The 13,974-nt window shown below is 34.2% G+C and overlaps 1 protein-coding gene across 1 annotated transcript in view; it reads left to right on the top strand.

Moving 5' to 3' along the window:
• Window positions 1–8,843, top strand: part of LOC105171973 (G patch domain-containing protein TGH) — a 12,681-nt gene extending 3,838 nt beyond the window's left edge. The window contains exons 7-16 of the mRNA XM_011093274.2: window positions 832–983; window positions 1,353–1,428; window positions 1,513–1,578; window positions 1,691–1,765; window positions 3,366–3,510; window positions 6,066–6,552; window positions 6,719–7,003; window positions 7,099–7,227; window positions 7,466–7,684; window positions 7,803–8,843. Of these exons, the coding sequence (XP_011091576.1) occupies window positions 832–983; window positions 1,353–1,428; window positions 1,513–1,578; window positions 1,691–1,765; window positions 3,366–3,510; window positions 6,066–6,552; window positions 6,719–7,003; window positions 7,099–7,227; window positions 7,466–7,684; window positions 7,803–8,597 (2,429 nt within the window). The 3' untranslated portion in view covers window positions 8,598–8,843. The remainder of the gene's footprint in view (window positions 1–831; window positions 984–1,352; window positions 1,429–1,512; window positions 1,579–1,690; window positions 1,766–3,365; window positions 3,511–6,065; window positions 6,553–6,718; window positions 7,004–7,098; window positions 7,228–7,465; window positions 7,685–7,802) is intronic.

Below are 13,974 nucleotides of genomic sequence, written 5' to 3'. Positions count from 1 at the left end.
AATAAATAAATATTATCTATATTATTGAGGTAACTTCACTTGAAGTAGACTGTATTTTAGAAGAGTTTCCCTGATGACCTAGGAAGTATGTTGACCTGGGCTGTTTTTGTTATGTTGAATGATTTCGCTTACTCTGTCCAGGATGCCAAATGGCAGAATGAGTAGTACTGGGTAATGCTGCTTTATGACACTGAAACTTTAGTCTTTCGGTTCTGGTAAAGAAGTCTTAAAATGTATGGGAATGCACTCCCTCTGTGATGATAATGACTTACGGCTCAATGTGTGACTTGAAATAAAATAATGCTCAACTACGTGGTGCCTGAGTTGATATATGTTTTTTTTTGCGGTTGTTTCCAATCTATTTTCATGCTAATTTGTAGCCTTCTATCTTCATTTACCTGGCAAATTATAGTTTCAGATATCAGCACATACTAATCTAAGCATGGTTAGGCAGTTATCACTGAGAAAATTAGATATTTGTGCTGGAATCTGCCTAGGCATTATGCTTTGTTCAAAAAGCAGGAAATCTCATAGTTTTGAAGTTTTTGGCAGATTACTAGAGAAGAAAATGTGAGGAGATTGTTAAATGTTCTGATAGTTGTGGTTATTCAATTTTTCTGATCGAGTGCATTATGTTTTTTGGGCCGTGAAATATCATGATATATGTAGAGAAATTATATAAAAAATTAGAGGCTGCAAGCGGTCCATTGTGAAAATCTTTTCTGTTTGTGTCTTTGTAGCATTTGGATGGTTTTTGCTGTTACTATTCTTCTTAAGGTTCTTAAACTATATGCTAGTGTTGCACTTATGATGTTTATCGTTTTCATGAAGATGCTCGCAGAGAAGCTAGAAAAGCTTTTCTGGCACTTTCGGACAATATGAGTTCACAGATCGACGATTCAAAGCTGGAAGAAGAGGATGCTGGCAACGATCAAGATCTTCCAATTGGCAGCAATGCTAATCGGTTCTCTAAAACCACACCGGTTAGATTTGTCCTCGTTTATCTAATAACTTAATTTGTTGTCTATTACATTTCTTGATTAACATGAAATTTTAGTTACCTGCTTGATTTGCATATATGTTATCCCCTATTGCATGTTCTCTAAGAGAAGGCAATCAATTCAACAAGTGTGAGCAATAGCCAGAGGGTAAGAAAGTGTTAGAGAGTGTCATCTTTCGGAAGAATCTGTATGGGATTCACCTAATGTTATCCAATGTCTTGTGATAGAAGTAGGATAGGAAGATCCAATTTGAATAAACTTGCCTGATGTTCTGATTTATACATCATAATTTGGTATCTGCTGACCTGGATTGATCAGTTGGGGACTTTGTATTAACTTTATCTTTTCTAGGCATATGTACTCAACCCAAAGCAAGACTTGTATGGCTTAGGCTACGATCCTTTTAAGCATGCTCCGGAGTTTAGGGGTACGTAAAGTTCTGAGTTAAGATAACTATTTCAGGGTTTGATTTTGTTTTGGCTAAGGATAATAACTGTTCTCTTTTGTTTAGAAAAGAAAAGACTGAGAATGTCTGGGGATAAGGAGATGAAGCCTTACAGGTCTCTCTCCATAAAAGGTGAGGTTTTACATGTAGTTCATTCTTGAAATTTACTGTAACGAGTGCAACACTTATTCTTGCAAAATTTTTGGTCTAGGCTCTTCTAATTTGTCGACTACATATATTCCAGGAAAAATTGGTCCTGGTTTTGGTATTGGTGCTCTTGAAGATTTAGATGCAGAAGATGAAGATGTATATGCATCGGGTAAGTGATTCTTTTACTAGTTTTTGTTATAATCCAAGTTGTTTGTTTGGTCTGCCACCTTAACTTTACCATTGGAAAAAATATTTGTGTGGATCCTCTATCTCAAACTCCCTCTTTCCATTAGCACTGAACAAATAGTTCATGTGTTTTGATATCTTTAAATGGTTTGGATTTTCTTTTCAATAGAAGAATCAATGAATGAAGAGAAATGGGCTGACGTTGATCTCTATACTAAACTGAATGTTAGGTTCACGTGTGTCCAAATGTTTTCTTCCATCCTTGCTTTATAATGCATGCCCCGTTTTTGTCTGAATGAATGCCTAACAGAATGCATGCCTAACACAGTAACAAATTAAGAAAGTTTTGAGAAAAAAGGGATAATTGGTTAGTAAACCTATTTATTTCATATATATATTTCACGTCCCTGCTTTATAATGCATGACATTCATTTTCTTCTCCATTGTAATGCCTAATAGAACAGAATAAATGTCAAAAGGAATACTGGTTAGTTTCCTTCCAAAATTTTGTAAGTTAATATCTAAGAAAAAGAAAAATATAAGCGGTGAAAAATACCCACAATGAAAAATGGAAATCCCAATAGGGAAGTAATTATTGTTGGATTAATTCCATTAGTTGTTCGATGCTAGCAGCTATATGGCACTTTATGTTGTTAAAATCCTATCAAGAGGATAAATTTCAGTTGTCGAGTAAGGTTTAATCTAACCCACTAGAAATATTATGACCAGAGAAACCTCAAAAAATTGTTAGTGAAAACTAATCCATCAACTGAAGTCATTAACACTGAGCTACAGTACTTATTTACTGCAATGAAACACAAGCTAAAATAGAAAAAACATACAATTGAAACTCAGGCTGCATCACAAGGCTAAGATTTCTTAATTCTAAGAAAAGCAGGGTCATTTATTCGGGGTTTATTTATTGAATTTTAAACTTGTAAGTAGATTTTAATTACCATTTAGTTGCTTAGAGCTATCTCTTATCTGACTGCTTGAAGAATATTAAGCACATCATTGTTTTTTTGTTTCTCCGGATTTTATAAGATCATTCCCTAAAAAGAATACCAAACACCCTTTAATTTTATAAGCCTTCATATGATATGTGATGTTTTAAAGAGCTTTAAGCTAACTGAAACACGTTTCAAACTTGAGCCTGATAGGGTTAGGTTGGATGGTTTACTTAGTCTTTGTTTAAAGTCTATTTTGGCAATAGAAATAATGAATAGATCAGCATATGCTAATAAGAGGGATTTAGCACTTTGATTACTTTGTGAAGGATTCCTAATTGCAGCGTCTTTTTGTTTTGCGGGACTATTAAGTGAATGGAGGGCAGATATGACAGATTTAGCCGGAAAATAGTAGACAGAGGTGGCAGACAAGGAGATAAAGAACAAACCTAGTCTGAAAAAATCTGAAAGGGAAGGATAGGTGTGGGTGAAAAGGGAAGGAGGCTACATTAAAAATCTGAAACTCTTTTTTCTTTTTGGCTTGAGCCCTACTACAAGTTGCAACTGTTGGACCATCACTATATACTCTTACATTGTGACTCATCATCTCTGCTTATATGCAATGTTTTTGAGCAGGTTATGATTTTCAAGATACTTATGTTCAAGAAATAGAAGAACCTTCAAGAGTGAATGTGGATACTTTGCGGATATTAGATAAAAAGAAAGACGGTGTTCTGTCTGGTTTTAAAGTTGCAACAAATTCTGAAAGCCAACTGGAGAGGTAATATATTTTACCTTCAAATAAAATTGGTAATCTAATATCAACTGAATTCTAACCGACCACTTTGAATCAACTCTATGAGTTTCATTTTTATCCAATTATTATTCTCGGTGGAGTTATCATCAGTTTTCCATCTTACTGTATTATTGTGATTTAGGTTACATCTTCTTTCAGATGCTCCCTCTTCCCAAATTTATTGCTTCTATCTCTTTCAGACGTCCCAGAATGAAGCTCCAAAACACCCCCTTCCCAAAATAATGATACTACACCATCGATTATAGAAAAGTTACTCTTTTGGGCAATATTGTAAAGATACTCAGAACTTTATTTTTCAACTATGATATAAACTCTGTGATTGTTAAATTAAGCTACTATAGATCTAATGACCCTTCTTTTGGTTGTAAAAGTAGGAAAGTTATGGTTCTCTTTGTCCTGGTACATAATATGAGGGGGTGCTGTTTTATAATAAATAGAAAGAACAATGTATCTAAGATAATGTCTTTTTCTTCAAAGTGAATCAAATAGCTCGCATAACCTTTTTTTTTTTATATGGTAAAAAACACCGAGGCCGGTGGGGGATTTTGTGGGGTCCTTTCCAATCTAAGATAATGTTTACCCCCAAACAATTCCTTTGCACTCGTATTCTACCTTATTTACAATGGAATTTATAAAAAGTTGATTATTTTCACCGTAAATTTGAATAAAATTTCTTAATATACCCCTATATCCAACAAGATCCTTGCCTTCTTCTGACCAAGAAAAATAGACTATTCGTTATACACCTCTCCTACAGAAAGAACTAAACCAATTTCCTCGCCCCTGGTCCTCTTGATGCAATCTTGCTTACTTGATTTTCATTCATGTCAAGTACTGAAACACAGTGTGAAAAACCGGCAAAGTTTTGAGTTAAGCCCAAGCATGACATGGCTTATACCATTGCTTTGCTAATGCAGTTGTATGCAGGAATGATGTTATGCCTGGGCCCCGAGTTAGGGAGCCCAAGCAAGACTTGGATGCACTCACTGAGCAACTAGTTAGCATCTGGCTCTTTAGCAACTCAACTTACCTGAGAAACACATGCACCCACTTATAGTAGTTAATGGCGCGCGGCGTGAGAGGCTCAGTCCTCTCGCCATTCGCGGCCTATGGCGCACGCCTTCACAATGGTGCGGCCATGGCGCGCGCCTGGGCGCCATTTATGCATTGCCCAGGTGCGCGCCAGGCGCGCCTTTATGAAGACGGGCCTGTGCCAATCAATAAAAAAACAAAAACCCTATTTCAGCAGAAATAATATTCCGCATGCTCTTCTTTCTTTGGTTCTCTTCTTCGTCTGCGGCGGCATCTTCTTGTTCAGTTCTCTCTTCTTCTCTTCAGTAGTAGTCTGGCCCTGCTGTTCACTGTTGAGTTGAGCCGCTGCTGCGTGACTGGACCTTTGGTTTTTTTTCTCTCTCTGTTTAGAAATTTAGCACTGGTACTGTTTTGATTTAATTATGTAATTGTTTGTAGACTAGTAGTCTATGATTATGTTATTTACTTCTTTAATTAAGTATAAATATAAATTAAAATTACCTGTTTTTCATATGTAGTAGTCTATGATTATGTTATTTACTTCTTTAAGTAAGTATAAATATAAATTAAAATTACCAGTTTTTCATATGTTTTAATGATATAAGTATGCTATGAAATTTCAGTTTGAGACTTTCAGTAATTCAACTATAAGGCTGTATGTATTGTTTAGTTTATGAAGTTTTTTTATGTTGAATTTGTCGTTTTATATGTCTTATTTAACTCCTTGTACGTTTATCTAGTCAAAATAATACTAATTATATAAATATATAAATTATTTCTTATATTTGCGCCATTTTTCGAAAAGGCACGCGCCGCACTGTGCGCCATGCACCATGGCTCCAGAAGCCCTTGGCGCCATTGTGTGCCGTGCGTCACTGACTACTATGGGCCACTTATAAGATCTTCCCACAACTGATGTTGGAAACAACAGCTATCTTTCTTCATTTTAGAATTAATTGAACAAGGGAGCGGATCTCCACAGACTCCGAGCAAGAAGTGCACCTAATTGATGCTTCCTTTAAAAAGTATCAGAATATTTAAGAGGATTCTTGGAGCTTTTTGAGATTAAAATAGGCTGGGAACTGAAAACACTTAACAGCAAAAGACATAAAGCAACCAGAAATAGTTTGGTTGTTCTTTCAAATTTTATTAAAAGATTAATGGATGAATTAGGCTGTTCTTGTTACTTTGGATGGCAAGGATTATGATGGAATGTGAATTAACACGGCAACAAGAGATCAGTAGGAGCTTGAATAAAGAAAGAATAATCTTTTGAAAGCCCCACCCAAAACCAAACAGCAATATATTAGTTAGTGATTGATTTGAATAGTATTACATTCTTTTTGTCTTGAGCATGCTATTAAATATTATACCTTGCTTAATAAGTTTCACTCTATCTCAGTTTTAGGGCCACCTTTTGAAAGATATGTCTTTGTTGAATGCCAAATTAAGCTATGTATGGTTCTCATTGTCTGTGATGTCTACAGATTTGATTCTCCTGTAATTCCAAAGGACTTTGTTCCCCATCACAAGTTTCTTGCTCCTCTCGGCAATGATGGGAAGAATGCTGAAATCCCTCCCCCTGAGGTCCCTGCTCCAGAAGATAACAATCTGAAGGTCTTGATCGAAGGGGTGGCAACTTTAGTGGCTCGCTGTGGCAAATTGTTTGAGGATCTCTCCAGGGAGAAGAATCAGTCAAACCCATTATTTGCCTTCCTTAGTGGAGGAAATGGTTCTGATTATTATGTAAGGAAACTCTGGGAAGAGCGCCAGAAGCGTGGTGAACAAACCAAATTGTGGGAAGGGAAAAAGCCTCAGAATTCAGAACAGCTGACTGCTGAAAGACGTGGGAAAATTTTAGGAGAAAAAGCTCTGGAGAAGAGCTCAAGAGATTCTAGCTCTTTGGTTGAATCTGCTGCTTCTGTTAATATCCAATTTAAACTTTCAGACACCTTCACCAAACCTGCATCTATTGTGAGTAGCAAAATATTTATGGGGATCTTTAAGAAAATCTGTTCATTTCTTTGTTAGTATGATAAAAGTTTTCTGCAATGAACATTTTAATAACTAGATGATCCTTTAGACTGGTATTTTGTAGGTGATGTTGATTGTCTTTTTGTTTGTTCAATTGTTTTACCAGAATGACCAGCCGGATATTAGAAAACCTTTCCTTGATGACCCCGAAAAGCAAAAGAGATTCGAACAGTTCTTGAAGGAGAAGTATGAAGGAGGTCTTCGAACGAAAGATTCTGGTGGCTCCAGTAACATGTCTGAAGCTGCTCGTGCTCGTGAAAGATTAGAATTTGAAGCTGCAGCAGTGGCCATAGAAAAAGGCAATTCAGGTAAAGAAAGCAAGGCTACCAGCCAGTTGCTTGCAGATTTGACAGGTGCTGCAGGATTACAGTTTATTACCAGTGGAATAGAGGTATATTGACTGCAACGAATAATTACTGCAGGCCCTTTCTTAATTTAGTGTAATTCCACGCCTTATTTTTTATCAATATGAATGGTTATGTGCAGAAAGATAAAGTTCAACAGGATGAGGAATTGATAACTAAGGCAATGTATCCGAAACGGGAAGAGTTTCAATGGCGACCTGCACCTATTTTATGCAAGCGTTTTGATTTAATTGATCCTTACATGGGCAAGGTAGGCTATCTTCTTCTGATTGTAATGAATACTGACCTGGGCTGCTGTTTCTCCCTTCTGTTCCCTGGTGATTCTATCTGTTCTTTTGTGTTGTTTTCATGTTCATTTTGTTTTGAGTATAGATATGTATATTAAATGTCTTTTTGAACTTTCTATTACATACTATATCACCAAATTCTTTTCCCGACTGGGTTCTGTGTTTCAAGAATATTGACTGTATGCGTATCCCTGAATGCAGCCACCTCCTGCTCCACGTGCGAGGAGCAAAATGGACTCTCTAATTTTTATGCCAGATTCCATCAAAACTGCAAATGTGGAAGAACATATTAGCACAGAGCACCCCTCGTCTTCAGTTCCTCAAGTGCACAATGGGAAGCAAGGCGGAGAAATTACCGACAAGGAAGTTGCGAGTGAGGTGGAAGTCGAAAATGTTGAGAGGCCTGTCGATCTGTACAAAGTACATTCCCTTTCACTTTGTGTACATTATAGTTTCCTTCCATGTCTATGGTTTTCCATTTCTCTTTGTAAATAATAGGTTATTATCTTGTTGCCAATCAATATTCGTCCTTTTGCAGGCCATTTTTTCAGATGATTCAGATGATGAAGAGGAAAATACTACTTCTGATCAGGTTGAGGATACCCAAAAGAAGATTGAAGTTGCAAACACGACCCTAAATCGTCTAATAGCCGGAGACTTTTTAGAATCATTGGGAAAAGAACTAGGTTTGATGGTTCCCCCAGAGACGCCAATATCAGAAATTAAAGCTGGTGGAAGAGGTCCTCAGAAGGAAGCTGTTAATGTTGACAAAGGAAATGGTGATCCTCTGCCGTCTGAAAAGAAAAGGTCAGATTCTCAATACATTGTGGGAAGTTCAACAAATGGAGAAAGAACAGAAATGAAACCAGATAATCTACATAAGAGCACTGATGTGTTTTTAAGCGCTGTCACACGTATAGATGGTGGTCAAACTGCAGATAGAGTTTCAGTGGGAGACAGTAGTAAAGGTAGATTTCCAAATGCTCCCGGGGAAGAGAGGGATCTGAATACTCACAGAACTCTGAATCGCAGTCAGAGTAGCAGTTCTTCAGAAGATGAAAGGAGCAGAAAACGCGCGAGCCGTCACAGGCATAAACACCGCAGGAGCAGCACTCCAGATAGTGATGCATCCAGTGACTCAGATGATTATCGAGATCGACACCATTCGAAGTCCAGAAGAAAAGAAAAGGGATCGTCTCGGGAAAAGAGTAGCAGCAGAAGGCATTCAAAGCACCACAAACACAGACGAAAGGATTCTCCCAGTCGATCACATCGTAGCTCTGGAACAGATCATGAAAATCGCAGAAGAAAGAAGAGTAAATATGAAGATTGAGGAGGAAATACCGGGATGCTAAAAGCTGGATTGTCCGGGTTTCTCTAGTTTCCGGGTCGGATCTACTGTAAACGATGCTCGAATTTAGATGATATTACAGCTATACTTCTATTCCCTCTGTGTTTTTCAGTCAGGCCCAAAAATACCTGTTAATACCTGTATCTTATGGCTTCAAATGCTGTTACTGGAGAAAACATTTGAATTTGGTGGAATGCTGAATAAGGATTGAATGCCTTTCAGTTGCAATTTTCTGTGGTAAAGCAAGAGCCTTATGACATTGCTGAGTCTGTTTTTGCTTTTAACCAAAGCTCGAGGGGACTTGGAAGTTGGAACAGCTCTTTTGGTGTGGATTTTTGTAAATGACTGAACTGATGGTGTGGTTTTAAATTTTAAATTTTGATTGTATTTTTGCTACTTTTATGACTCAAAATATTAAACTTAAATTTATTTTGTCATAAGATATTATTTTAAAATTTTAGATAAGATTAGAAGTATTCATATATTTTAGATGAAAATAATTGAATAAGAAATAATATAGTCTACTTTTGAAAACTTATTTCTTTTATTTTTTCCCCTTCACATGGATATGTACCAAAAAAAAAAAAATAAATGGAAAACATACAATAGAATTCGATTAAGATACTTTATGAAAACTTACTTGGGTGATAATTTAAGTTTAATGTATAAACTTATTAGGTGGGAAAATATATTACTCCCCCCCTATTGTGGTATTTTATGCATTTGCTTAAATCACTCATGCAATAAAGAAATGTAACAATATAATATTTATAATAGAAGAAATACCAAAATAACAATCCAAATTGCTAACTATGAAGTAATTTAAAAAGAAAATGTCAAAATTTACACAATTCAAGTTCAAAATTTTGACAAGATTTATTAAACTCACTCTCTCCATAACTACTCATACTTGGTTTTGTATATAGCTAGCTAGACGACGCTACATACTATGATCTCATGATTTGAAAAATTACCTCGACGTTTGGTTGAAAATAATAAATGTAATTATATGATGTGTATTTTGAAAAATAAAACATATTTTGCAGAGAGTTTGCTCCATTGTAAGAAACTTTTATCATGATAGATTTTGCATTTGTTTTTTCTTTTTGGGTAGTGTATCTCCTTTTGCGTGAGTGCATGGAATTTTGCATTATTCTTAGGGTAAATTACAAAGAGTTTTTTGGGATTTGACATAATTATAAATACCACATTATTGTTTGAAATATTATTAATATTCTCCGATGTTTGATAAAATTATGTATTCCTTGGATAGAGGCTTAAAATTGCCAACTTTGCTTTTGCTGTATTTTTTTTCTTTTTAAAAAAATTGAAAAATTTATAAAAAATAGGATGAGGTGAATGAAACAATTTGAAAATTGTAAAAAAATTATTTTTTTAGTTTTTGTAAAAAAATAAGTAAAATTAAATTTATAGTTAACAAGGGCATTTCAGCCAGTTTACCACAAAAACGAATGAAAAACTAATGGAGACTAACGGATTGGGCTAGTTGGCCGTTCAAATCAGGGGAAATTTGTAATTTTTCAAACAATACGCGGTATTCGTAAGTATACCAAATTTTAGGAGAAATTGTTGTAATTTACATTTATTTTTATAAAACAATGCAATTCATGGTTCAAATTTTAGTTTTTATTAAACTGATTGATATACAATATAATCAACTACAATTGTGTTGTTTAATATGAATAGAAAAAGATAATTATTATTTTTTAAAACAATGATATAACATATACAGATAGAGGTCATCGGGTTCGAACCTTACTTTATGCATAGGATGTTGTGCCTACTGAATTATAGATGTGTTGTTTCAATTCATTTCAATTAATAATTGTTTATCACTTATATTTCAGAAAAAAAGAAATTAACATTTAATGTTTGTGGAGCTACAAGTGAGTCTAAATCATATGAACAATATCGTACCTATATCCAGGCAAAAATAGGCCTGTATCAATTCATTGCCTTGAAATATTGTTCAAATTGCATTAAAGAAAATTTATGAACTAATTAAATTGGAATTTTAATCATAATTACTTTGGTTTAGCTAGTAATTCATCACTTAACAAATTAAAAGAATTATTTGAACTGGATAAAATTAAGGGATAATTATACTCCCTTCCCCTGAGGCTTGGTGTCATTGCACGTAGACCTCCTATGGTTTGAGGAATTACATCTAGCACCCCAGAGATTGCTTCCAAATAAGTCCCTCAATTAATCAAAATTTATTAAATTTGCTGGTATTAACAAAAAGGTCGAAAAAAAGAATCTATATTTACCCCGGTTGACTTATTGTCGATTTATTGTAGGTTAAATAAATTTTCGTATGACCAAATTAAACTCAGACATCTTCACGAGTTAATGCATGTGATGAGGTATATTTCATAGTTATAACGGTAGTTTAGTTGTAAAAAAATTATTTGACCTGCAATTAGTCCGTAATAAGTCAATTGAGGGTAAATATCAATTTTTATTTAGCAAATTTTAGGGATACTAAATATAATTTTTCAAACCATAAGGGATCTATATATAATAACACCAAATTTCAAGAGAACAAAGTGTAATTATCCCTAAAATTAATCTATCCAGTGTGAGAATCCAGACAAACTTATAAAAGCACTAGCGACTTTGTTTTTTAATAATGCGCGACTCGTTATATCATTCAATATATCCGAATTCAATTATCGGTTCAATACATTGGTAATTCAAATCAATAAATACAGTTAAATGACATAAAAAAATAATAAACTATTATTAAAGTAGACATGCACCTACATTCATGATACTTGAACTTATGAGGTCTCAACGTTAGCAATCGAGCAAAGCCTCATTCGCAATGACAACTTTGTTATGTAATCGTCTTTTTATACATCATTTTCTTAGCTGTTAATTGATTTATTGCTTGCAGATCTGATGGTAAAATTTATTAATGAATTGTGAAAAGGAATGTGAAACTCATTAATACCACAATTCATCATTTGGATTTTATTACAACTATTACACTCTTTTACATTGTAACTTTGTCAAAATTTTCACAATACCATTTCTCAATTCTCAATTCTCCATTCATTCTCATTCAAACAGTTCCTTCCTCCATCTCTTCCAAGCCTCCTCACATATATCATCCATTCTAGTTCTCCTCCAGATCAAAAATGGCAAGACGTGGAAGAACAAATCAACCAGTCGAGCAACGTCCAGTAATCCTCGCCCTTGAGTGTCCGAGGTTGGGAGAGTCGAGCTCAAATCGTCAACCGCGAGCAAGGGCTCCTAGACATCAATTCACATCTTTTGCGACACAATTCTGCCCTTGCATTGTCACCGTACATGCTGGAGAGGTTGTCTTTTTTCCCTTTTTAAATTTTTTTTTTATCTCTAAACAAAATTTTTTGACACAAAAATTTAAATCTGACCGTTGTTTACTGTTTAATTCCATGCTTTATTTTGTTTGTTGTGTTTTGAAGGGAAGCTATGTATGTTCACATGTTAAATTCTTTGTGTGTTAAGGTTGTTTATTGATTAATGTTTGGCACTTTATTTTGCTTGTACTCTCATTTTTTTTTCCCCAAATGTTTGGGTTATGAATTTGACTATATGTCTTTTGTTTGGGGCTAAATGCAATTTACTTTTTTATTATATTACAAATGAGTAATTTATCTTTCTATGAGAAAAATAGCAATTTATCTCCCTTGGTTTTTTTTTTTTTTCAAAATAAAGCTTTCTTTATTTTTTTAAATATTTTTATTTTTTAATTATACAATTAAATATGTAATATTTTTTAAGAATCGTTGGATTTGATTTGAATCTAAAATTCAAATTAGTAAATTTTACTTAATTTATATCACTAATTTAAATTTATAAAAGATATAAGTTAAAATTACAATTAAAATGATATATATGTTATTACATATGTAGTTATACATACACAATTAAAATATATTTTTGAGTATATATAAAGATACCTACATAGTGAGGGAGGAGAGAGAGATCAGGGCGTCGCCATGGGGGAGGCAGCAACGGCAAGAGAGGGAAGGGAAGAGAGAGAGGGAGGGGGAAGGCGCGAGAAGGGGAGGCGGCAGCAACAAAGGAGGAAAATGGAGGGGGAAGGGAAGGGGTTGGGCTCGGGAGGGAGGCGGAGGGGGCAATGAGTGAGAGGGAGCGGAGAGGGTATTGGATGGTGACAAGGTAAACTAACAATAACAATAAGGACGGGGGATGGATTTTCTTAAAAAAATTATATATATTATTATAAATATTCATATGTTATATATAAATAAATGATATTATATATTTTTATATTCATTACATATAAATACCAATATATTATATATTTATATATGAAATAATATTTTTATTCACAAAAATTAGCAAATAATGCAAGGGGACACGTGTTTTACCCCACCTTCTATAAGGGAATTTTTTTTGCTCTATTTTGAAAAATACACCAAGGGGGTAATTTTTTATTTCTTTTTTTATAAGGGGGTGTTTGCACATACTGCATATCATGTTCATGGGGCGCTGCATTTATTCCCTTTTTCCGATGCAAGATTTTTAAAAAAAATTATAATTAACCTGTTTTTCTATATTGTTCATGTTCATGAATATTTTTACATATTTGGATACTTTGATTATAATTCAAATTTAGATATGTTATCCAGCTTTTAGTAATAAGTGATAAAATTGACTCCTTTGATAAGTAATTATTTATTTACTCCTTTGGTTGCATTTGGGTAGAAGGATCTCACCTAAATTCAAAAGTTCAGTCTCCATCAAATTAGACACACACTTAATATTAAAAGCTGAGCTTTTGATTTTACTTGAGAATCTCAGTGATTGTTAGATCGAGCTTCTAATTTTACTTGAAAATGAGTAGAATATTTATTTTTAGAAGAAGAGTTTGAAGACTAAAAGTGTAGTTCTCTTGATGTTTTCAGTTCAATATCACTATTTGACGGAATATTCACAATATGATGAAATTATAGAATATTTTTTTTTGGTAGAAATATAGAAATAGGTAGATTAAGTCATTTTTGCGCCAAACACCAATAACTTCCCTCCAAATCCAATCGTCATTAGTTTCCAATATAATATTAACAACGAGGACAACATTTGATGGAATTTTTAAACATTGGAAACTAAATATGATGATGTGAAACTTGAGGCAATACTCAAATGGCGTAATTAGATAGACCAAAAGTGTGTTTACCTTCACTAGAGTGTAGGCAATACTCAAAACAAAAAGACACAAAGAAATATAAATATTTCCATAGACATCGAACCCCAATTTGGGAGGAAGATGTTGAACAATCCTTGCTGATTCACTCCTCGAGAAGAATGACAAAAGTCAATA

This window comes from Sesamum indicum, linkage group LG10, assembly GCF_000512975.1.
Source record: "Sesamum indicum cultivar Zhongzhi No. 13 linkage group LG10, S_indicum_v1.0, whole genome shotgun sequence".
NCBI classification, from domain to species: Eukaryota; Viridiplantae; Streptophyta; class Magnoliopsida; order Lamiales; family Pedaliaceae; genus Sesamum; species Sesamum indicum.
The sequence above is the reverse complement of the archived record's forward strand: the minus strand, read 5'-3'. Positions and strand labels throughout refer to the sequence as shown.